General features: G+C 40.7%; 1 protein-coding gene across 4 annotated transcripts in view; it reads left to right on the top strand.

The window, feature by feature from the left end:
- XRCC4 (X-ray repair cross complementing 4) overlaps positions 1–26,818 on the top strand; it is a 459,278-nt gene that overhangs the window by 234,415 nt on the left and 198,045 nt on the right. For all 4 annotated transcript variants that reach the window (XR_012850567.1, XM_075837643.1, XM_075837633.1 and 1 more), the window contains one exon: positions 269–351. Coding sequence is in view for 3 of the 4 variants with exons in the window: in XM_075837643.1 (XP_075693758.1) it covers positions 269–351 (83 nt within the window). In the remaining variant the exon portion in view is untranslated. The remainder of the gene's footprint in view (positions 1–268; positions 352–26,818) is intronic.

Here is a 26,818-nt window from a genome sequence, read left to right as displayed (position 1 = left end):
TGTCTCCTTGTCATCTGGTGAGCTATAAAGACAGACAATCAGTCTTCGTATACTAAGTACTGTATATACTGTAGATGTGCAGACTCTTGTAAATGAATAAAAAGTGCGCTCTACAAGGTAAGGTGCACATCACATCAAATCCCTCAAATTTTAGTTAGAAAAAGAAAACTCTGGCATTGATCAGTAAACCATCGAGTCAGAAATTCACCGACCTTTTATTAGATGTACAGCATCCCAATGTTGTTTTCTTTTTTTTCCACAAAAATAGTTCCCTACCAATTGATACTCTCCCTGTTGCGGACTACAATGGCTCAACAGATGAGGACAGCTCAGAAATCAAAGAGGAGACTGGTATGAGAAAAGTGAAAAACTGTAAATATGTCAAATATCAAAAATGCAATTGACTAAAATATTACTGGAAAATATACATTATATGCCATAATACGAATATAATATAGTAGCTCGTAGTTGGTGAGGCACAGCTTGGGTGGTAGTTTTGACAGAAGAAATCACATACTGCAAAGGCCTTTCTCGGGCTGCAGCAATCTCTGGTTTAGAAACATAAATTTTAATATTATACAGGGGTTCAGAAAACAAATAAACAGATAAATTGAAATAAATATTTAATTTTGGCATAGACTTCAACCATTGGTGAGACATGTTCTGGCTGGTGAGGCTCCAGTAGAAATAGCTCTATAAGCCGCTGCAGTTGGAGAACATCAATTTATTTAACCCGTTAGTGACCGGCCCATCGTGTTTTTACGTCAGTCTCTAACGGGCCTTATTCCGATGCCATAGACTTTTTACGTCGCGGCATCGGAATAAGTAAACAGAGCAGGGAGCTGTCAAATCTCCCTGCTCTCAGCTGCCAGAGGCAGCTGAGGGCTGGGAGCGTCCCTGCTCTGCCGGGTGAGATCGATATTAGTATCGATCTCACCCGTTTAACCCCTCAGATGCGGTGCTCAATAGCGAGCACCGCATCTGAGTGGTTTTGGAGAGAGGGAGGGAGCTCCCTCTCTCTCCCACCGACACCCGGCGATACGATCGGCGAGTGTCAGTATCTCCCATGGCAGCCGGGGGCCTAATAAAGGCCCCCAGGTCTGCCTGTAATGAATGCCTGCTAGATCATGCCTCTGGCATGACCTAGCAGATGCCTGTCCGTTTTAAACAGACAGGCAGTAATACACTGCAATACAGAAGTATTGCAGTGTATTATAATAGCGATCGCAGAATTGCATATTAAAGTCCCCTAATGGGACTAGTAAAAAAGTTCAAAAAAAAGTTTAATAAAGTTGATTAAAAAATTTTTTTTAAAAAAAAAAATGAAAAACCCACTTTTTCCCCTCACAAAATGCTTTACTATTAATAAACCAAAATAAAGTAAAAAAGTTACACATATTTGGTATTGCCGCGTCCGTAACGACCCCGACTATAAAGCTATTACATTACTTAACCCGCACCGTGAACGCCGTAAAAAATGTAATAAAAAATGACAGAAAAATTGCTGTTTTCTGTGAATCCTGACTTTAAAAAAATGTGATTAAAAAGTGATCAAAAAGTTGCATCTATTCCAAAATGGTACCAATAAAAACTACAAGTCGGCCCGCAAAAAAAAAGCCCTCATACAACCGCATCGGCGAAAAAACAAATAATTTTGAAAAAAAATCGTTTTTACTGTGTAAAAGTAGTAAAACATAGAAAAACTATACAAATTTGGTATTGTTGCAATCGTAACAACCCGCTGAATAAAGTTATTGTGTTATTTATACCACACGGTAAACGGCGTAGATTTAGGACGCAAAAAAGAGTGGCGAAATTTCAGATTTTTTTCTATTCCCCACCCAAAAAAAGTTAATAAAAGTTAATCAATAAATAATATGTACCTCAAAATGGTGCTATTATAAAATACAACTTGTCCCGCAAAAAACAAGACCTTATACAGCTATGTCGACGCAAAAATAGAAGAGTTATAGCTCTTGGAATGCGACAATTGAAAAACTTAAAAAATAGCTTGGTCATTAAGGTCTAAAATAGGCTGGTCATTAAGGGGTTAAACACTTTAGTCCCTCAGTCTCCAGTCTGGTGTAAACACTGCAGTCGGTCAGTCTCCAGTCTGGTGTAAACACTGCAGTCGGTCAGTCCACAGTCTAGTGTAAACACTGCAGTCGGTCAGTCCACAGTCTGGTGTAAACACTGCAGTCGGTCAGTCCACAGTCTAGTGTAAACACTGCAGTCGGTCAGTCCAGAGTCTGGTGTAAACACTGCAGTCGGTCAGTCCACAGTCTAGTGTAAACACTGCAGTCAGTCAGTCCACAGTCTAGTGTAAACACTGCAGTCAGTCAGTCCACAGTCTAGTGTAAACACTGCAGTCGGTCAGTCCACAGTCTAGTGTAAACACTGCAGTCGGTCAGTCCACAGTCTGGTGTAAACACTGCAGTCGGTCAGTCCACAGTCTAGTGTAAATGCTCCTGATGGTCAGTCCACAGTCTAGTGTACACGCTGCGGTCAGTCAGACCGTAAAACCTGCCACTGCTCAGTCTAGTGTAAACGCTCATGTTGGTCAGTCCACAGTCTGGTGTAATCACTGCAGTCGGTCAGTCCACAGTTTAGTGTAAATGCTCCTGATGGTCAGTCCACAGTCTAGTGTAAACACTGCAGTTGGTCAGTCCACAGTCTAGTGTAAACACTGCAGTCGGTCAGTCCACAGTCTAGTGTAAACACTGCAGTCGGTCAGTCCACAGTCTGGTGTAAACACTGCAGTCGGTCACTCCACAGTCTGGCGTAAACACTGCAGTCAGTCAGTCAGTCCACAGTCTAGTGTAAACTACAGTCGGTCTGTCCACAGTCTAGTGTAAATGCTCCTGATGGTCAGTCCACTGTCTAGTGTAAACACTGCAGTCGGTCAGTCCACAGTCTGGTGTAATCACTGCAGTCGGTCAGTCCACAGTCTAGTGTAAATGCTCCTGTTGGTCAGTCAGACAGTAAAACCTGCCACTGCTCAGTCCACAGTCTAGTGTGAATGCTGCTGTCGGTCAGTCAGACAGTAAAACCTGCCACTGCTCAGTCCACAGTCTAGTGTGAATGCTGTACTTGGTCAGTCCACAGTATTGATTTTTTATTTGGCATACAAATTCTTTTCATTTGACCCACAATGTTGAATTTTCAGATGTAATGATGTATGGAAGTGTACAGCAATGAAACCAGAAACTTTATAGATTCTTATAGAAAACTCATGACTTCATTGCTCACACCATTATTGTACGTCATTACTTGTGGGTAAATACAATTAAAGAGAAATATATCTTGCAACATAGTATAATAGTGCTGATACATCCAAGGTTTAGGGATGTGAAAGCTTTCTTGTGCAATGTCAATCCCGTACTATAGCAGGAAATGCGGAATGATCAGTCATCTGTAAACTGTGAACTCTGATGAGAGATGTAAATATAACTCTACACCTGCTTCCTTTTTAAACTCTTACTACAACTTATTCCTGCTGGAAAGAATTTGTGTAAGTTGTCTAGAAAATAAAACTAATGTTTTAAACATTTCCAAGGCAGGTCAACAAGTAAAAGTGTGCCAATACCGAACTGTTGATCATTTGCTGAAGGGTGGAAAGAGTTATTTCATTTCACTGTGTTTTGTCACATTTACACACTACGCCTTAGCATGAAGAAATCAGTTATTAATCCTGTTTTAGTTGTATTAATTAAATTAACATATGTTAAAGGGGACTAATGTGTTTATTGTTACGTGTGGTTATTTTTTTTTATAAGTTGACCGCCATATTGTAGCACACATATCTTTCTTACATTTGCCTGTATAGACAGTGCAGTAGGGTGAGTTTACTTTTTGGCGGCAGCACTAAATGGGGCAAATGACAATGAAAAAGTTATGTAGCCTCATACGGTCTTCAGAAAAAGGGAAATACCACTCCTCCCCCCGATACCAGGCAGTGACTATAGAACTCCATACAACTGTCTCCAAAGTTTGGCCTTATGCACACGACTTTGTGCATTTAATACGATGGGAAAAACAGTGCTGCTAGGGGAAAACATGGTCCGATATATATTATAGAATCTAAAGGAGCATGTCACAATTTTTCTAAGCCAATCTCTTTTTATATGTTTGCATTCTTAGACACATTGAGGTGCTTGTCAACCATGTTAGGAATCCTGAGCCCTAAAACATACAATAGGACTTTTTTTTCAGCTGTGTAATCCTGCCTATCTAGTTTCTAGCAGTACAACAAACCTTGAGACAACTCTTTTAAAAGGGGACTTTATACCACTTTTTCGCCTATGAAATACATATTTTTTAATTTGCAGTCCCACTAGGCACTCCTAGGTTTGAAAGTTGCTGTATATAGGAGGCAGAGACACAAAATCTTTCCTGCTGTCAATGTATATTATGCTTGAAGGAGAAGTAGTGCAAAACAAAGTAGTGTCAGAAACTTTTGTGATGGTATTTATCCAATCACAAGATAAGCAGGATAAAAAGCATCACATGACTGCTGAGCTCTTGCAAAATGTCCCGTTCTGCCTCCTCTGCTAATGGGGCTCTCCATATTCAGTGGGGTACAGACTGCTTTACTGTTCCTATTTTGAGCAGCAAAAAGAGGCATTGGTGGGACCTTGCAATTCAACAGCACCCAGCACCGGAGATTATCTTCTATGTGTATGATTATTTAAAGATTTTAGAGATCAATATTATCAGAAGCCTTGAGTGGAATTCAATTTTTTTTTTTTTTACTGCTTCTGTTGGATTATGTTTCTATAAAAAGAAAAAAAAAAGTTTTTTTTTTATATTATTGATTTCATTAGAAGTGTCATTGAGATTACACCACTATCTAGAACTCCAGACCTCATTTCCCTTTTTTACATTTGCATTCTTTTAGTAGCTTGAAAGTGCCTTCACAATATCACATCTGGGTGTGATAATCCCAGTAGAAGATAACCACTCTAGAGTGGGAATTCATGTCCATACCTATAGTATTGTCTCCAGCTCGGGTTTGCCAATGGCCTGTATGTAAAGTCCATAACAATGGAGGACTTTTATCCAGTGCCTGTAATAGGAAATATGTGCGTCCGTGATCATCTTTGAAGCTGGAGGTTCTTGTGCTGTTTATTGTGATTGTAATTATCATCAATTTACAGTTCATAGTAAATGCTGCTGTGTTCTTTTTTGTATCTCTGCTATAGACATATATCCCTTATAATCTTTATTAATTATTAATTCTTGTTTTTTTCCAATTTAACAATAAAATGTTTTGCTCTCCATGATTTTTTCCTAAGTTGTCCAGAAAAAAAAAAAAAAGGTTAGCAACAGATGCTCTTGTTTAGGCCACCGCTGGTAATTCTGAAACATGTTCAACATATACATTGCTGGATTTATTGTTTGATTATGAATGTGTGGGGATGAATTTCCTTGAGAAATTACTCTGTAGTAATGTATTTTTATTAAACACAGACATAACAAACATTCAAATCCCCAAAGTAAATTGACAAAAGTCGTAAGATTAGCTTGGCACACGAGTTGCAGTTTTCCGCTCAGCACCTGGACGGGAGTGGCACAATGCAGAAGGGGCCTGTGGTCAGACCCACACAATCAGCAAGCGATGGCATATCTTACTAAAATGTGAGAATCCCTTCAAACCGCATATAAGAATAGATACTTTGCTATTGTTTTCCATGAAAAATCATTCAAATGGTATCAAAAATCAAAACACCAGCATTGCCGCATGTAGGAAATTATTGTCGGATTACTGGTTGAGCATGTACTACACTTTTTCCAACCAATGAACCAGATTTAATTTTCCATTTTTTGGAAAGAAATGTTAATTTTGATTAAGATTATAAGTATTAATGGTTATATCAAGCGACTATATTGTAATTCATATGGTACAAAGGTGGCTCTAGGTGTATCATACACAAGACTGACATATATGTAAAAAAAAAAAGAAGAACTGGGAATTGTCTGCATATGTGTAGGCTTGTTTCTGTGACTGGATGATGAAAGACAATTGCTTATAACCTCCAATATAGCTGTCTATGGTTTCAGATTACTCTTCCAATTTATGGAATGATGAACAGCTCTGCAACACAAACTTCTGCTCTAACAAGTGAAATGCTGCACAGATGAAGAGGGGAGCAACAGTTATGACCACATTTATGTTTTTGTTTTCTAGAGTACAGATTCACATAAAGGGGTTTTCCCCACTAAGTTATCCACAGGATAGGTGGTAAATGTATGATCGCTGGGGACCCCACCACTGGGTCCCCCACAATCACTTTTAGGGGGGACCTAGCTATTCCCTTTCCGCCTAATTACATGATCGTAGTGATAAGGATTTTGAATGGAGTGTCAGTCGTGCATGTGTACTGCAACTCGATTTAATGTCTGTGGGGGCCGACGAAGACAACCGAGTAATGCCCCATAGTTATTGAAAAGAAAGGCTTCACACATGCGTGACCGCCGCTCCATTCAACATCCTCCTTACTGCGTTTGTGCAGTGTAGGGGAACGGGGGTCGGGACTCTCATTCTAGTGTTCGGTGGGGGTCCCAATGGTAGGGCCCCCATCGATCCTACATTTATCATCTATCCTGTGGATAGGTAATAAATGTGCTTAGTAAGAAAACCCCTTTAACAAAGATGTTCAATAGATTAAAAAAAATACAGATGGAGCACAGATGAATTTGTCATGTAATTAATTCTTGGCTAAACTGATCATGCTAGGATAATCTGCAACCCTGTGTAAATCCATAGATAACACATCCACAAACATATTTTAGATTTTGTTTTGCATTAGAATTTTCTCAATACATTAATAAGCAAAATGTGGTAGTTTTGACATTAGTTTGTCCTTCATTGCTACCTTTACTTAATGTCGAGAAACTGATTGTTTTTCATCAAGCTTGAGCAGACCGCTTGTTTGAATGTTGTAATTGGGCCAGATTATTTTTCAAACATGCCGTTCACTACAGTTATTTTGGCCAGAAGCTCATCTACGTACAGATTACGTAACATAATTGGTTATAGAACGTCCTCTGCATCTCCCCCTGCTTTCATAGGTTTATACAAGTGGAAGTGAGTCATTTTTTCACTTTCTATGGGATTTTTCAGTGTGTAGTCAGTAAGGTGCGACTTAAGATCCTTCACGGAAACTGCTTTGGGTGTTCTTTATTCGCTATTATTTTAAATGTGATATTGATACATTGCTCAGCTTTTTGTGTTTGTTATTTCTGATAACTGATTCAGATACAGGTTTATAGGTACGCATCCACACTTACACTTTAAAATCCACATTCCCTGACATTATTTTGTAAGAAAAATTGGAATGGAAGAAAAAATGGCAGCACTCTATGTCCCTAGTAAAAAGACTAGAATGGATTCCAGCAGAGTTGGGAAGAGCAAGGGTCTAGTCACATGTAACAGTCTTCATTTAAACATGCAACCATCACACACATCCTTAAGAAGTCTTCCCACCACCCGTCGTTTTTGTACACCTACCACCCCATTTCTCATTTCCCCATTTGCTTTAAAACTCCTTGAACAACATGTCTACCTTGAACTTTTCTCAAACCTCTCATTTAATGCTCTTTTCGACCATCTACAATCTGGCTTATGACCCCCTACCACTCTACTAAAACAACCCTAACCAAAGCGACTAATGATCTTTTAACTGCTAAAGCCTGATTACATTAGTCTCTGCTTCTCCTTCTAGATCTCTCCTCTGCCTCCGACACATTCGACTACCCCCTCCTGTTACAAATTCTCTCATCGCTTGGCATCACAGACTTGGCCCTCTCCTGGATCTCCTCATACTTCACTAGCCCCACTCGCACACACCATCTCCTCGTCTTGCCATCTCTCTGTTGGTGTCCAACAAGGCTCAGTCCTGGAACCGTTGCTCCTCTTAGTCTACACCTTTGGACTGGGGCAGCTCATAAAATCCCATGTCCTTCCAGTACCACTTTTATGCTGACGACACACAAATTTACCTCCCTGGCCCAGGTGTTAACTCTCTGCTGTCCAAAGTTCCAGAGTGTTGAACAGCTATAGCCTCCTTTTCCTCCAACCTCCTTAGACTCAACATGGAGGAAACTGAATTCATCATCTTTCCCCATCTCACCCAACCCCCTTACCAGTACTATCAATCACAGTTAACGGCTCCACACTTTCCTCAATCCTTAGAAGTCCGCTGCAATTCCGTCATGTCTTTCAAACAGCACATCCAAGCCCTTACCACCTCTTGTCGCCTTCACCGCAAAAACATTTCTTGAATCCACTCTTTACTTAACCTCAAGTCAACAAAAATGCTGGTACGTGGCCTCTTACCTAGACTACTTTGACATCCTTCTCTGTGGCCTCCCATTTAAAAATTTTGCATCCCTGCAATCCACCCTCAACTCTACAGCCAGGTTAATCTACAGGGTGGGCCATTTATATGGATACACCTAAATAAAATGGGAATGGTTGGTGATATTAACTTCCTGTTTGTGGCACATTAGTATATGGGAGGGGGGAAACTTTTCAAGCTGGGTTTTGACCATGGCGGCCATTTTGAAGTCGGCCATTTCGTGTCCAACTTAAGTTTTTTCAATAGGAAGAGGGTCATGTGACACATCAAACTTATCGAGAATTTCACAAGATAAACAATGGTGTGCTTGGTTTTAATTTTACTTTATTTTTTCATGAGTTATTTACAAGTTTCTGACCACTTATAAAATGTGTTCAAAGTGCTGCCCGAGCATTCCTAGATGAACAGTTTCCTGGAAAGTGGATTGGTCGTCGTGGGCCAGTTGAATGGACCCCTAGGTCTCCCGATCTGACCCCCTTAGACTTTTATCTTTGTGGTCATCTTAAGGCAATTGTCTATGCTGTGAAGATATGAGATGTGCAGCAACTGAAACTACGGATACTGGAAGCCTGTGCTAGCATTTCTTCTGCGGTGTTGCTATCAGTGGGAGAAGAGGGTTGCATTGACAATCCAACACAATGGGCAGCACTTTGAACACATTTTATAAGTGGTCAGAAACTTGTAAATAACTCATGAAAGAATAAAGTAACGTTAAAACCAAGCACACCATTGTTTTTTTTGTGAAATTCTCGATAAGTTTGATGTGTCACATGACCCTCTTCCCATTGAAAAAACTAAAGTTGGATACAAAATGGCCGACTTCAAAATGGCCGCCATGGTCAACACCCAGCTTGAAAAGTATCCCCCCTCCCATATACTAATGTGCCACAAACAGGAAGTTAATATCACCAACCATTCCTATTTTATTTAGGTGTATCTATATAAATGGCCCACCCTGTACAGATATCTATATTGTTAAAAAGGTACTGGACTGGTGTGACCCTTAGTTTGTGATTAAAAACAGTTTTGAGATTAAAACCTCCTCGTCTAATAAAAATTATACTAAATGATATGTCTCACTTTTATCTGATGAAGATGTTTTAAACTCCAAACAAGTTATTCTGTGAAGAAAATAAAGACTTATTCGTTTTAAAGTTCACAAGAACTTAGCCCAGTTATTTTATTATGACAGACAAAGCGCCACGCCAGTTAAGTACATTTTTAACAAAATAGGCTGCCAATATTATCATTCAGGGTCGGGAAGACGAAACCGGTAGAGAAATCTAGACGGCTGCACCCAGGGTGATAATCATCTTATGTTGCATTGGTTGTTGTGTCCAGCACACAGTTAAAATAGATGAGCCCTTTTCCACCAATACCGCTTGTAGCATAATATATAACTTCATACTGTGCTATGAGACGCTGTGCCTGTGCTTTTTATTTTCAGTAAATCTCAAATCTGCAGCACCTCTATTCTTATTTCACTTTTTCCTCTCCCCTCTTCCAATCTCTTCACTGGTTAACCATTTCCCAGCAAATTCAGTTACTAACAATGACAAACAAGGCTGTCCACAATCTGTCCCCTCCATACATCTCTGCCCTAATCTCCCAATTCCTCCCCACATGTAATCTCCAGTACTCACAAGACCATCTGCTTTCTTTCTTCTTATCTGCTCCTCACATCATCATCTCATCATTTTCTCTGGGCATCTTCCATACTCTGGACTCCCTACCCCAACACATCAGAGACTCTCCCACCATCAAAACCTTTAAAAGCAACCTGAAAACCCACCTCTTCATAAAACTTGCAACCTGCATTATTCCTGCTGCCACTATTCTACCGGTTGAATAACTCTTACCCTCCTATTGTAGATTTTAAGCCCTCGTGGGCAGGGTCCTCTCTCCTTCTATACCAGTTTGTCATTAGCTCATGTTTATTGTACTTTTTTTTTTATTGTCTCATATAATGTACTTAACCCCTTCCCGCTCCTTGACGTACTATTACGTCATGGCAGCTGTATCGTTCGCGCTCCATGACGTAATAGTACGTCTCGGGAGTAACGGCCGTTTCGGCCGTCCTCCCGACACATACAGGAGCTGTGACGCTGCTGTCTTGTTCAGCAGCTGTCACAGCTCCTACAGCGGGGACCGATCGCTGTGTCCCCGCTGATTAACCCCTTAAAAGCCGCGTTCTATAGAGATCGCGGCTTTTTAGGGGTTAAGCTGCCATCGCCGGCCTGCTACACGATAGCGGCCGGCGATGGTGACTATGGCAACCGGACACCAAACAATGGCGTCCGGCTATGCCATAGACGGAAGCCTAGTGGGTCCTGACAACGTCAGGACCCACTATGCTTGCTGTCAGTGAGTAGCTGACAGTTCTAATACACTGCACTACGCATGTAGTGCAGTGTATTAGAATAGCGATCAGGGCCTCCTGCCCTCATGTCCCCTAGTGGGACAAAGTAATAAAGTAAAAAAAAAGTTAAAAAAAGATATGTAAAAATAAGAAAATAAAAGATTTAAAAGTAATAAAAGTAAAAATCCCCCTTTTTCCCTTATCAGTCCTTTATTATTAATAAAAATATATAAACAAACAAATAAACTATACATAATTGGTATTGCCGCGTCCGTAACGGCCTGAACTACAAAATTATTTAATTATTTATCCCGCACGGTGAACGCCGTAAAATAAAATAATAATAAACCGAACCACAATCACAATTCTTTGGTCACTTCACCTCCCAAAAAATGGAACAAAAAGAGATCAAAAAGTCGCATGTACCTAAAAATGGTACTGATCGAAACTACAGTTCGTTACGCAAAAAATAAGTCCTCGCACGGCTTTATTGATTGAAAAATAAAACAGTTATGGCTCTTAGAATAAGGTAACACAAAAAGTGAATGATTGTTTACAAAACGTATTTTATTGTGCAAACGCCATAAGACATTAAAAAAAACTATAAACATCTGGTATCGCCGTAATCGTATCGCCCCGCAGAATAAAGTGAATGTGTCATTTATAGCGCACGGTGAACGCTGTAAAAAAAAAAGAAAAAAAAAACAATAGTACAATTGCTGTTTTTTAGTCACCACGCCACCTAAAAATAGAATAAAAACTGATCAAAAAGCCGCATGCACCCCAAGAAAACTACAATGGATTCCTCAAGGGGTCTAGTTTCCAAATTGGGGTCACTTTTGGGGGGTTCCCAATGTTTTGGCACCACAAGACCTCTTCAAACCGGACATGGTGCCTAATAAAAAAAGAGGCTTCAAAATCCTCTAGGTGCTCCTTTGCTTCGGAGGCCGGCGCTTCAGTCCATTACCGCCCGAGGGCCACATGTGGGATATTTCTCAAAACTGCAGAATCTGGGCAATACGTATTAAGTTGCGTTTCTCTGATAAATCCTTTTGTGTTATCAAAAAAATGGTATAAAGAGGATTTTCTGACAAAAAAAATATGTAAATTTCACCTCTACTTTGCTCTAAATTTTTGTGAAACACCTAAAGGGTTCATAAACTTTCTAAATGCTGTTGTGAATACTTTGAGGGGTCTAGTTTCATAGGGGTTTCTAATATATGGGCCCCTCAAAGCAACTTCAGAACTGAACTGGAACCTAAAAAAATAAATAAATGAGGCAATACTTCGCTTCTTACATTATACTGATAATGAGCCGTGCCCACCCCGAGATGACCCCAGTTTTGACCGTTTGTATAAACGGAGACCCCTATTAGACCGTTCCAGTGCCCGGTTTTCCCAAGCATACACCCCCGAGAAGTGTATTTCTATTGATGAGTCCCTGGTACATTTTAAAGGGAGGGTTCAATTCCGCGAGTACCTGCCGGGTAAGAGGGCAAGGTATGGCGTGAAGATGTCTACGCTGTGAGAGTGCATCAGGGTATACCTACAGGTTTAGGATATATGAAGGAAAGGCCACCCCCAAACCAGACTGCATCCTGGACTACAATAGGTACATGGGAGGGATGGACTTGTAAGATCAAGCCCTGACGCCCTACAGCGCCATGCGGTGTGGTATAAGAAGCTGGCCGGGCACATCATACAGATGGCATTGTACAATGCGTACGTGCTACGTCGATGTGCAGGCCAGAGGGGAACTTTCCTGGAATTTCAAGAGGTGATTATCAAGAACCTAATCTTTAGGGACCAAGAAGGGGGGGCACCCAGTACTTCTGGAAGCGAGCCCACACGCATCGTACCAGGGCAACACTTTCCAGGAGAAGTTCCCCAAACTGGCAAGAAGGGAAAAAGTCAAAAGAGGTGCAAAGTCTGCTATAAGAGGGCGATAATGGATGACACAATATATCAATGTGACACGTGTCCCGAATAACCAGAGCTCTGTATGAAAGTGTTTTCAAATTTATCATACATCCCTTGGTTTATAATTTACCCCAATTTTACTTACCCTGATGCACTCCGCACAGCTTATCCCCCCTCGTCTTTTCCCTCTGGGCCCTGCTGTGTGTCCAGGCAGCTGATAACAGCCACATGTAGGGTATTGCCATACCCGGGAGAACTCACATTACAGTTTATGGGGTGTAGGTCTCCGGTCAAAATGCTCACTACACCTCTAAATGAATGCCTTAAGGGTGTAGTTTTTAAAACGGGGTCACTTCTTGCGGGTTTCAACTGTACTGGTACCTCAGGGGCTTCTGCATACATGACTTCGCACTAGAAAATCCCCAGTAGGCCAAATTGTGGTCCTTTCCTTCTGAGCCCTCCCATGGGCCCAAACGGCAGTTTATCACCACAAATGGGGTATTGCCGCACTCAGGAGAAATTGGGCAACAAAATGGAGTATTTTATTTCTTGTGAAAATAAGAATTTTTGAGCTAAAATGACATATTATTGGAAAAAATATATGTTTTTTTAATTCCCAGCCCAATTCAAATAAGTTCTGTGAAGAAACTATGGAGTCTAAATGGTCACATTACCCATAAATGAATTCCTTGAGGGGTGTAGTTTCCAAAATGGGGTCACTTCTGGTGGGTTTCCATTGCTTTGATACCTCTGGGGCTCTGCAAATGCGACATGGCACCCGAAAACCAAACCAGCAAAATCTGTACTCCAAAGAACACACAGCGCTCCTTCCCTTCTGAGGCCTCCCATGGGCGCAAACGGCAGTTTATTGCCACAAATGGGGTATTGATGCACTCAGGAGAAATTGGGCAACAAAATTGAGTATTTTGTTCCCTGTGAAAATAAGAAATTTTGGTAAAAAATTACATCTTATTGGAAAAAATGTCTTTTTTTTTAATGTCACAGCCCAATTGAAATAGGTGCTGTGAAAAAACTGTGTGGTCAAAATGCTAACAACAACCATAAATGAAATCCTTGAGGGGTGTAGTTTCCAAAATGGGGTCACTTTTGGTGGGTTTCCATTGCTTTGATACCTCTGAGGCTCTGCAAATGCGACATGGCACCCGAAAACCAATCCAACAAAATCTGGACTCCAACAAACATATAGCGCTCCTTTCCTTCTGAGCCCTCCCATGGGCCCAAACGGCAGTTTATTCCCACAAATGGGTTATTGCCACACTAAGGACAAATTAGGCAACAAAATGGGGTATTTTGTTTCCTGTGAAAATAAGAAATTTTGATCAGAAATGACATTTTATTTGAAAAAATGAAATTTTTTTCATTTCAGAGCCCAATTCAAATATGTGCTGTGAAAAAACTGTGCGGTCAAAATGGTAACAACAACCCTAAATGAATTCCTTGAGGGGTGTAGTTTCCAAAATGGGGTCACTATTGGGGGATTCCTACTGTTTTGACACCTCAACACCTCTTCAAACCTGGCATGCTGCCTAAAATATATTCTAATAAAAAAGAGGACTCAAAATGCACTAGGTGCTTCTTTGCTTCTGGGGCTTGTGTTTTAGTCCACGAGCGCAGTAGGGCCACATGTGGGACATTTCTAAAAACTGCAGAATCTGGACAATACATATTTAGTAGTGTTTCTCTGGTAAAACCTTCTGTGTTTCAGAAAAAAAAATGAATAAAATTTAAATTCAGCAAGAAAAATGAAATTTGCAAATTTCACCTCCACTTTGCTTTAATTCCTGTGAAATTCCTGAAGGGTTAAAAAACTTTCTAACTGCTGTTTTGAATACTTTGAGGGGTCTAGTTTTTAAAATGGGGTGTTTTATCAGGGTTTCTAATACATAGGCCCCACAAAGCCACTTCAGAACTCAAGAGGTACCTTAAAAAAAAGGCTTTTGAAATTTTCTTAAAAATATGAGAAATTGCTGTTTATGTTCTAAGCCTTGTAACGTCCGAGAAAAATAAAAGAATGTTCAAAAAACGATACCAATCTAAAGTAGACATAAGGGAAATGTGAACTAGTAACTATTTTGGGTGGTATAACCGTCTGTTTTACAAGCAGATGCATTTAAATTCTGAAAAATGCAATTTTTTCAAAATTTTCTCTACATTTTGCAATTTTTCACCAATAAACACTGAATATATCGACCAAATTTTACTACGAACATGAAGCCCAATGTGTCACGAGAAAACATTCTCAGAATCGCTTGGGTAGGTTTAAGCATTCCGACGTTATTACCACATAAAGTGAAATATGTCAGATTTGAAAAATGGGCTCTGAGCCTTAAGGCCAAAAGTAGGCTGCGTCCTTAAGGGGTTAAACCCTATATCGTATGGACTGTGCCTCAGAATTAATAATACTTTAAAATAAATTGTAATATTGCGTTTTTCCCCCCACAATTTTTGCAAAATTGCCGCAAAAACTAGGCCCTAAGGGTTCCTTTAGGCTAGTTTTACACACATCGTTAAGTGCCTTTTTTTGGTAGGTGGGACAGGGGGGCTAAAATACAGCTGTGGTTCTATAAGGAATTATGATAAGGTCTACACACACAGCATTATGGCGTTTAGGGAGACTATGTATTTTTTACTGAGCACAACATGTGCAATGCATATCATCTTTTCTGTCATTTTTGTCCATGGACTTTTTAGTATTATTTCCAAACGCCTGAGTAAAACACTCAAGACACTAAAAACAAATGTACAAACAAGATTCAAACTGCAGCCATTTTTACGTGTACTGTAGTAAGTCTGAGCCAGTCAGCCCAGAAACTAAAACTCTCAGAAAAAAAACCCCTGAATATCTATGGCTGGTGATGCACGCAGACTTTGTGTAGCCCCACAACTCAAATTTTAACCGCAACTTGATGTATTCCATAGGACTGAATGCAACTGTCACTCGACAGTTACATTTGGAGCTGTTCTAAAAAAATTCTGTGTATAGCCTAACTCTTAAAGTGGTATTCCGGTTGTACAATTTATCACCTATCCACTAAATAGATTATAACTGTTAGATCTATCAGTTATCACCCATCCAGTATATAGGTGATAACTTGTTACAGTACCACTGTAGGTGTTTCATAGGTTGTGCCAAATTGGTTCTTCATTGGGTTATAACCTACTACACTTAAAGGGGTTGTCCAGTGTACAAAACCCATTTCCATACACATTTTTAGGGAATTCTGAGTTCATGGAGGGGGATCCTATGTTCAGGATCCTCATCTCTTCGTCAAAGTATAGAGCAGTTACAAAGAGTATCTCCTACTCTGGAGGGCTTGTCCAGTCCTGCATTACACAGACAACCCATTAGGTTGAATGAGAACAGTGTCTTTCTTACATCTCCCCTGTGGTGGTGCTACAGGGAAATAGAACACTTACTGCCAGGTTTCGCCACAGATTACAGCTGATCTCTAGGGGGTCCCAGCAGGGAAACACTATGTGATCTGATTATTGTTAAGGGTTTCTTCCAACAAGTAGGGATTGTACAAAATGCAGAACCCCTTTAAACACAGAATAACCAGAAAAAAACTTACTTCTGGCTCTGTGAACAATTGTATGAAGTATCACACATTCAACAGAGATTTTTAGCATCCCATTGCCCTACTGCTATGCTGTTTTTATTAACTACCATAAAAGTAAATGGGAGTTACGGGAACAGAGTAGCTCAATTCACCGTCCTGTTGTGCACCTCTGCACCGCCTAAATGCGCCACCAGCGCCGCCTCACCAGGCAAGTCGGATGACCTCCATTTGGGAGATAGTTGCCAGAGGTGCGACCTGCATGTATCAGACATATATGGCATATTCTGTGGATGTTCCATAAATGCTAAATGCCATAACCCCTTTAAGGACCTAATAAAAAATTAATTACAATGGCAAACTGTAGTTTTAACTTCATTCGGCGGATGGATTAAGCTAGTGAGTTGTCTCATAGCTGTTTATTCATTTCACTTTATTAAGTGAATTTTGCATAATAAGCCTGTCACCGTAACAATGTGAATGTATTCAGTTCAATATATGAACATACACTATATGGACAAGAGTATCGGGACATAATTTAATTCAAGTGTTTCATTCAGTCTTATTGCCACATCTATATAAAATCCAGCACCTCGCCATGCAGTCTGCCTTTAGAAACATTTATGAAAGATTGGGTCACACTAAAGAGCTCACTGAATTCAAGCGTAGTACTGTAATAGGATGCCACTGTTGGAGAAAGTCAGTTTATAAAATTTCTGACCACCTAGATATTTGACAAGTGGTTTAGGAACCACAGAAACTCAAACACAAAGTGGAGACCACGTAAAGTTACAGAGTGGGGTTGCCAAATTCTGAGGTACATAGTGCAAAAAAGTCACAACAGTTGCCCCAATAACTGCAGAGTACCAAACCTCCTCCAGCATTAACATCTGCACATGATTTATGTGTCGGGAGCTTCATTGCATGGGTTTCCTTGGCCGAGCAGCTGCATGCAAGCCTTACATCACCAAGCACAATGCCAAGTGTCGGATTGAGTGATTTAAAGCACGCCACCACTGAACTCTAGAATAGTGTAAACGTGTTCTGTGGAGTGATGAATCACGCCTCTCTATCTGGCAGTCTGATGGACGAGTTTGGGTTTGGTGAATGCCGGGAGAACGTTATCTGCCTGACTGCATTGTGCCAACTGTAAAGTTCGGTGGAGGAGGGATAATGATATGGGATTGTTTTTCAGGGGTGCAGCTAGACCCCTTCGTTCCAGTGATGGGAAATCTTAATGCTTCAGCATACCAGGACATTTTGGACAATTGCATGCTTCCATCTTTGTGAGAACTGTTTGGGGATGGCCCTTTTCTATTCTGGCATGACTGTGCCCCAGTGCACAAAGCAAGGTCCGTAAAGACATGGTTGGGGGAATTTGATGAGGAAGAAGTTGACTGGCCCGCACCTCAACCCTATCGAACACTTTTGGGATGAAATAGAATGAAGATTACAAGCCAGACCCTTTCGTCCAACATCAGTTTCTGAACTCACAAATGCTCTTCTGGATGAAAGGGAAACATTTTGCAGAGACAAACCTCCAAATCTTGTGGAAAACCTTCCCAGAAGAGTGGAAGCTGTTGTAGCTGCAAGAAGAGGGAACAACCCTATATTAATGCCTATGGATTTGAAATGGGACGTCATAAAAGCTCCTCTAGCTGTCCCAATACTTTTGTACATAAAATGTATAATGCATATTTACTTGTAGGAAGAGTTCAAACCAAGTGTACCTAACATAGTTCAAATTATGTTACGATATCAAAGGCCCACAATTAGCCATTTATCAATGTATTCAACAGCTGCGATCATTGACTCTTCCGTACATCAGTGGTATTGTGTACGAGGAATTCATGCTGACACTGTAATTAATTTTTGAAGAATTCTTTTGAGAAATGATATTGTGGTAAGTGGTTTATGTTAATGAAGGCAATACCTCACTCTCCTCAGTATGGGAAATCTGCGCTTTGTTCTAGTTTTGATGATAATGCAGGAAAAGGAATAGTACTAACTGTTTTTTTCTGAACTAGCTTATATTAGGGAAACATGTAGTCATGGGGATGCAAACAGTACTGTTGTGAATAGATTACATGGTGGACAGTCGGTATGGTGACCTCTGACTCGTCAATTTTCTTGTGTCTGGACAGATTTATTGTGTTTAGTTGTAGCATGAATGGAGAACTAGCAAAGTAATACAGGATTCTACATTTCTATTTGCTCCACAAAAACACGCAAAAAAAACTTTTTTCATACACATATTCCCAGAGTGAATAGCTCATTTATTAGGTACGCTGACCAGGCTAAAGACTGTTTCCGAGTCCTAACTTTTTAACATAAATGATATATTTTGACCTAATGAGTGTTCATTTGTGTTCTTTACAATGGCGAGAATTTTCTGACTATGAATGTAGTATGATTATTGGGGGATAGGTTTACACGTTCTAGTATCTGCAAAGCTGTCACATACTAATGTTGCAAGATTGTAGTGATAATTGTACGAAAGGCGTTCAGTGGGAGTGGCAGAGCATTTACCACGCTACCTGCAGTGTCACACTTTAGAAAATATCAGCTAAAAGCAATGATTATAACAGTAGACAACCATATTGTATTATAGTGCTGTCCACTAAACTCAAGATCACATTGGGCACGTGATGACCAAAACCAGACCATTGAGGGCTGGTAATATGAATCCCGGTTCTCTCGGCCTTATTTTGAGGGAAATGTTTAGAATTTGTTGCAAGCAACACTAGTCCATGGACACATCTATTTGATGTCAATATTGCATGCTGCCGGTGGCTGTATAACGTAAAGGTGAAGAAGGCCAAAATTTTCATAGCATTCACTTGATCCTCTGATGCCAACTGGTTTACGCCAGATCATGGATAGTTACTTAAGCGCTGTTGCTGTCTATGTTCATTCCATTTATGCTACTATTGTAGTTAACTAGGTAATAATACATAGTCTTAATAAATAGCTGCAATAGGGTAAGTACACACTGATTTTTTGTCAGGCAGAGAAAATCTGCCTAAAATGTCTTTTAGGATTTTTGAGGCAAATTTTGAAATAGCAGCTTTTTTGTTGCAATTTATTTTTTTAGCCTTTTTTAAAATAAATAAAATGCGAAAACCGCTGGGATCCGCACCGATCATGAGAACGGCCCTTACTTTTCCATTTCTTGGAGCCCCATAGGAATGGATCGGTAGTGAGCATGCCCTACCACTGCTCCATTCATTTCTATGGGGCTGCCAAACACTATCTTTGGCAGTACCAAAGAAATTAATAGAGCGGTGGCCGAGCATGCGCACTACCGCTCCATTCCTTTGGGGCTCCCAGGAACGGCAAAGAAAGCCTGTTCTCTTGTTCGTTGGGGGTCGCAGCGGTCAGACCCCCACCGATCAGATATTTATCACTTATCCTGTGGATAGGTAATAAATATTGACTATGGGAAAACCCCTTAAAAGAGAACCGGTCGTCTCTCCTGACATGTCTGTTTTATTAAATACTTATTTTACCCATTAACTAACAGTACTTAAGCCTCTCATCTTAGAACTCTGTGTTTTTCTTTACCGTTTACCATTCCTCTGTTATTAATGTAGAGATATGTCCCTATGACAAGGGGAATGGTACCATCCAACTGTCAATTTATTCATAATTTTCTAAGAGGAATAACAGAGGAATTGCACAACACAGAGTTCTAAGAAGGAGATGCTCCAAAATTGTGATTTTAGGCTAGGTCTACAGGGCGACATTGGCCACGACACAGGTCAGGTGGGCTAAGATTGCTGTGCCCCACTGCCTGAATCGCAAGTAATGTAAGTAAATATGGCTGTGTGGTGATCCGCATGTTACCGCGACATGACAGTCGCAAGAAATCCAGCGGTGACGTCAACTTATGGGTTGCAACACTGCCACATTAACCTTCATTATTGCGATGCAGCCAGCGCAACACTGCGATAACACGGTGATCTTTGGTTGTGCGACCTTGTTGTCCAAAGTCACCGTGTAGCCCTAGCCTTATAGGGCGTAGAAGTATTTACTAAAATAATCACGTCAGTAGTGCTGACAGGTCCTCTCTAATGAGATATATCTCTTCTCTGGTGTTTATTCCAATAAAGGCTTCTGGAAAATGAGTGCATTTTCAATCTACATGTATGATGTCATATATTATTCACATGTCCTTCACTGATGGGAAACTATGTAAGTTCTGACATGTTATGTTTTTCTGCTAAGCCTCTTTAAATCAATACATCACACAGCTGTACTTTCTGCTTTATCGTACACTTGTTGGTGATTCTGTAGACAGAGTAAAGGTTTAATAAATTGGCCCTCATGCGTTATTCTTATTTTTTTAACTGGTGTGAAAAAAGGATTTGAGAGAACTTAATTCTCAGAATATTTGTCTCATAGTTCTTTGTGTAAATTTTCACTGAAAACCTTCACTTCTTAATCAGTTATTCCTTTACCATCCCTGGCAACTGATCTTTATTTAGTGTTGCTGATTAAATTAGGGACAGTTCACATCTGCGCAAGGAATTAAGTTTTTCTGATCTGTCATAGAAGCAGAAAAACTAAATTTAATGCTGACATATCCGACACATGACGGATACCCATGGCGCCTGACAGACGGACCCCATTGACTTTAATTCTTAAACAGAATTGTCAATATTGCTATTCTCTTTCTCATATTGCCCTCCATGACAGCACCACAGGAGGTTGACTGGAACACGCACGAGGTTAAAGCCCCTCCCCACCTTCCCCTCCTCAGTGTTTTTCCTGTCTGTATTTGGGAGACATGCAAGGGAGGCCTGCTCTTGGGCTGGTGACAGGGTATGGCTTAAGGAGTACTCACCAGGCAGCCGGGTTAAGTAGGCTTGCTACTGTGGAAACATGAGCAGCCATGAGGGAAAAAACCTCATTTCCGCTCCTGTTTCTCCAGGACCAAATACCGCCCCTCCTGCACCTATGGTAATGCTGGGGTGGTTCTGGCAGGCTCCGGTCCTCTTTGGAGCTCTGGGGAAGTTGCTATCTGCTGTCTTTAGCATGTGCTCCACGCTGAAGCGCTTAGCGCCTGCCTCACTTCTGGTGTACGAGATGCATTTCCAGGCGTTTAACGAGCTTCCGGGGCGGGATGTAATGTGGGGGGGCGCTTCCGGTCCCTGTTGGATGGGAGTAATGACGTGCACAGTGTAATCACAGCTGCGGTTGACATTTCTCGCCTACTCCATCCCGGTGCCCGGCAGTCGGGAGTCTCTACCTTAGTGGAGGAACCTCAAGGTCAGTGTAAAGGATCTGCCAGACACAGCTTCTGTGTCGACGCCCGTGGTTACTCAGTCTGCACCTGCTCCTAAGTCTGATAGAGTGACTCCTTCTTCTACCACTCAGGCTGGGAGGCTGAGGAGTGGGAGAGCCTATCACAGCCTGGCCAGACGGAGCTAGCTCCCGCCCTCTGTCTATTTATACCTTCATTTCCTGCTTCTCCTTTGCCTGTGATTCTGCTTGTTTCCTGGCTCTGCTGCTGCTTTGCTACTATTTGTCCTCTGCTTCATATTGACCCTGGCTTTACTGACTACTCTCTTGCTCTGCGTTTGGTACCTCGTACACTCCTGGTTTGACTCGGCTCGTTCACTACTCTTGTAGCTCACGGTGTTGCCGTGGGCATCTGCCCCTTTTCCCTTAGCTTCTTTGTACCCTTGTCTGTCGTGCACATAGTGAGAGTAGGGACTGTCGCCCAGTTGTACGCCATCGCCTAGGACGGGCCGTTGCAAGTAGGCAGGGACTTAGTGGCGGGTAGATTAGGGCTCACCTGTATGTCTCCCTACCCCGTCATTACAGTCAGATGCTGTTTCAGCCTGTTAAACGACACACCCTTGGTAAGGTAAGACCTGTTTCTACACAGGTGTTATTTGCTTATCATGTCTGAATTAGGACCTGGGTCTCGCCCTGCTTCCTCTGAAGCCAGTGGGAAACCGGAATAGTAAGTTGTACTTTTTTGAGAGTTTAGTTATTGCTAGGGTCGGGTTATTAATTTCTCTTCTCTATGTTATATCTTTCAGACGGACAAGGATACTTGTAAACCTAAAAAAGATCCTCTGTCCGTAAATGTGCTATTTGCAACAAAAAACTACCCTCTTCTGAGAAAAAAAACCTCTGTCAGTTATGTACTGAAAAATTGGTCAGAGAAGCTTAACCTTTTCTTATGAAAGATATCAGGGGGGTGGTGAGACAGGAGATTCAATCATCCATGGCATAATTTACTCAAAATCTTGTTCCTCCTGATCCTACTCCCACTCCAAAAAAGAAAAAATTATGATAGAAGAAGATTCTAATTCTGATGGGAAGTTATCTTCCCTCTATATCAGGAGAATTTTTGTAAGCAGGGTAGTTGCCTTCTGGGTCTAAATCTACTGCTGATGAAGACAACAAATATTATTTTTGTTCAGAATGCATGCAGGAATTGTTATCCGCAGTGAGATCCTCTATGGGAGTGGAGGAAGTCCCCGAAACCCGCACAGTTCAGGATGATATGTTTGCAGGGTTGGGGTGAGAAAAAGACCAATTCTTTCCCATCTACAAAAATGTAAAAATTGAGGGGAAATGAAAATATTCAGAAAAACCGCTGTCTTTCTTGCCAGAATTTAAAGACTGGTTTAAACTGGAAGAGCAAAAGATAAAAGGATGTATCGAGATTACCAAGATTAATATACAAGTAGCTAAAGTGGGGAAGAAAATGACTCTCCCATTTGAGGATTAATCCTAATTGAAGGCGCCACTGGACAGAAAGGCTGACTGTCTCCTGAAGAAATTATGGGAAATGTCTTCCACATCAATGCAAGTGAACATTGGAGCTACATGTGTAGCAAGCTCTATGCACCGATGGCTGGATCAGCTGGAGTTCCATCTTAAAGAAGGTATCCCTAGGGAAGATATATTAACGTCCATCTCTTTACTCCAGAAGGCAACAGGGTTCTTGGCTGATGCATCAGCCAAATCAGTGAGAATTGCCTCAAGGGCGGTGGTGATCTCTAATACTACCAGAAGAGCCCTATGGTTGAAGATGTGGACTGGTGATCCCATCTCCAAAGCCAGACTATGTAACCTTCCCTTCCAGGGAGAATACGTTTTTGTCACTGACCTTGATACCATATTAGAAAAATATAATGACAAAAAGAAGACACTTCCTAATTCTGATTCGGTCTTCTTAACAGACTAAAAATATCAGATCCTATGCCTCTACCGGTGTCTCAGGATCTTCTATATCAGGGGCTGATCATACACCCAGAACCCCAGAAGGTTAAGTTAGCTGCCTGGCTTCTGAAAGCTTCATCGTAAAGTCCAGAGGTCTCTCAGACGCTGTCATTGAGACCTAAGGAAAAGCAGGAAAGAAAATACTAACGCAATTTATAACCAAAAAAATATATTTTTTTGTTAGGATTAGATATCCCAGATATCTATCATCCTAACATTGCAAAAATATTGGACTTTCTACAAGCAGGGTTAGAGAAAGGCTTAAGCCCCAGTACTTTAAAAGTTCAAATCTCAGGCCTAACTTCTTTCTTTGATACAGATTTAGCCAATCACAGATGGATAAAAAGGTTCTGTAAAGCAGCTTATAGACTTTCTCCCATGGGATCTTAAAGTAGTTATACAAGGGTTGACTATGCCCCCATTTCAACCTCACACTCTGATCGACCTCAAAAAGCATTTCCTGGAAAGCAGTTTTTCTAGTTGCAATAAACTCTGCCCATAGGGTTAGTGAAATACAGGCCCTCTTCATCAGAGATCCATATCTAAGAATTTTAGGGGATAGAGTTATTCTTCGTCCTGATCCTGCTTTTCCTCCCAAAGTCATATCAGATTTCCATCTAACTCCGGATATTATATTACCATCTTTTTATCAACAGCCTTCTAGTGAAACAGAGAAGCTGTATGACATAATACCTTAGACCTCCGTAGAATCAATCTACAATATCTAAAAGTTACACAAAGTTTGAGACAAGACCCAAATCTCTTCATACAATTCTGGGGGCTGAATAAAGGCAAAAAGCTTTAAAAAAATACCATTGCCAACTGGATCAAGAGAACCATATGTGAAGCTTACCAAATCCAAGGTCTTACAGCTCCAGAAAAATGTAGGGCTTGTCCACACATAATGGAATTGCAGCAGAAAATTTCTGCAGCAATTCCACAGAAACTAGCAGAAATTCCACTGCGGAAAAACCGCAAAATTTCCTGCAGTTTTTACTGCAGAACATGGTTCAGAATTGGCTGCGTTTTTCTCAATGCTTGACAAAGATCCCATAGAGACGGATCGAAACGTTGCTTGCCTGAGGTGAATAAACACACCACTTTTTTTCACCAATTTACTTGGAGTGCTGACTCTTCATCTTTTTGGGATTTCATTAACAAGGGTTCCTAGCCTCAACCTAGGAGGCCTGCACCCACTGCTGTTGCTGTGCTGCTTTATTCTTTTTCTAATTTTATATATATATATATATAAGTCCTTCTCAATGAATTAGAATATCATCAAAAAGTTAATTTATTTCAGTAATTCAGTTTAATAAGTGAAACTCATATATTATCTAGATTCATTGCACACAGAGTGATCTATTTCCAGCATTTGTATTCAGAATCCTGACACTTCTGACTCTTTTCTTTGAGATTTCCAGCAAGGGAAACGAAATCTCGCTTACCTCCGTAATCTCGCGAGATTACGAGTGGCTTGCGGGAATCTCACAGAAAAGATTCAGAAGTGTCAGGATTCTGAATACACATGACGTCCAGGCTGGATGATCATGTGTATTCATTATCAGGACACTTGATTAACGTTAATCTCTGTGTATGCGGCTGCACATCGCTGCTGTGTAAATCAATGGAGATGAGTGTATGACGCTGACTGGTCATTGATTGGTCAGCGTCATACACGTAAACACGCCCAGTTAAAAACACAATACACGTCCAGTTGGACATAACGAAAAAAAAACGCTCAATTGTCCATTTCAAATCTCATTTGCATATATATAAAATAGCTCATAAAACTTTACTGTTATCTACATTGCAGCGCCGATCACATGCAATAGGAGATAGGGATTTGAGAATCTGGTGACAGAGCCTCTTTAATGTTGATGATTATGGTAACAGTTAATGAAAACCCAAAATTTAGTGTCTCAGAAAATTAGAATATTATATAAACCCAATTTCAAAAATGATTTTTAATACCGACATGTTGACCTACTGAAAAGTATGTACAGTATATGCCCTCAATACTTGGTCGGGGGCCCCCTTTTGCATGAGTTACTTCATCAATGCTGCGTGGCATAGAGGCGATCAGCCTGTGGCACTGCTGAGGTGTTATGGAAGCCCAGGTGGCTTTGATAGCGGCCTTCAGCTCGTCTGTATTGTTGGGTCTGGTGTCTCTCATCTTCCTCTTGATAATACCCCATAGATTCTCTATGGGGTTTAGGTCAGGCGAGTTTGCTGGCCAATCAAGCACAGTGGTACTGTGGTTATTAAACCAGGTATTGGTACTATTGGCAGTGTGGGCAGGTTCCAAGTCCTCCTGGAAAATGACATCAGCAACTCCATAAAGCTTGTCAGCAGAGGGAAGCATGAAGTGCTCTAAAATTTCTTGGTAGACGGCTGCGTTGACTCTGGACTCGATATAGCGGTGTCCATCACTTATTGTCAATTGTGTGATCCTGGGTTATCTGCCTCAAGCCTTATAACAGAGGCGTTACCTTACATTGTAATGATAATGAGATAACTGCCGAGACGTAATTTCTTTAAAACAGGAAGTGTCAGTGGCCAGATCGAAAACAGCAAGATGTTATATATATATATATATATATATATATATATATATATATATAATATATGCACACACGATATAAAAAGTCTACACACCCCTGTTAAAATGCCAGGTTTTTGTCATGTAAAAAAATCTGTTCTAGATGAATCATTTCAGAACTTCTTCCAGCTTCAATGTGACCCATAATCTGTACAGTTCCAATGAAAAACAAACTGAAATCATTTAGAGGGGAAAAATAAAAATAACAAAACTACAATAATGTGTTTGCATAAGTATGAACACCCTCTTATAATTGGGGACGTTGTTGTGTTCAGCATTAGCCAATCACGTTTAAACTTATGTTAAATAGTAGTCGGTACACAGCTGCCATTATTTAAAGTGATTCTGAGCAACCCTATATAAAGTTCAGCTGTTCTATTAGGATTTTCCTGACATTTTCTTTGTTGCATGTGATAGCAAAAGCCATGCACCGTAAAGAGCTTACAACACATCAAAGAGATCTGATTGTTGAAAGGCATCAGTCAGGAGAATGGTACTAAAGAATTTCCAAGGCATGAGATATACAAAGGAACACATTGAAGACAGTCATCAAGAAGTGGATTACATTTGGCACAACGGTGACATTACCAAGAACTGGACGTCCCTCAAAACTTGATGAAAAGGCTAGATGAAAATTGATCCGGGAAGCTACCAAGAGGCCTACAGCAACATTAACCCCTTCCCTCTTTAGCCACTTTTGACCTTCCCGACAGAGCCTCATTTTTCAAATCTGACGTTTCACTTTATGCTGTAATAACTT

This window comes from Rhinoderma darwinii, chromosome 1 (assembly GCF_050947455.1).
Source record: "Rhinoderma darwinii isolate aRhiDar2 chromosome 1, aRhiDar2.hap1, whole genome shotgun sequence".
In the NCBI taxonomy this organism is placed as follows: Eukaryota; Metazoa; Chordata; class Amphibia; order Anura; family Rhinodermatidae; genus Rhinoderma; species Rhinoderma darwinii.
The sequence above is the reverse complement of the archived record's forward strand: the minus strand, read 5'-3'. Positions and strand labels throughout refer to the sequence as shown.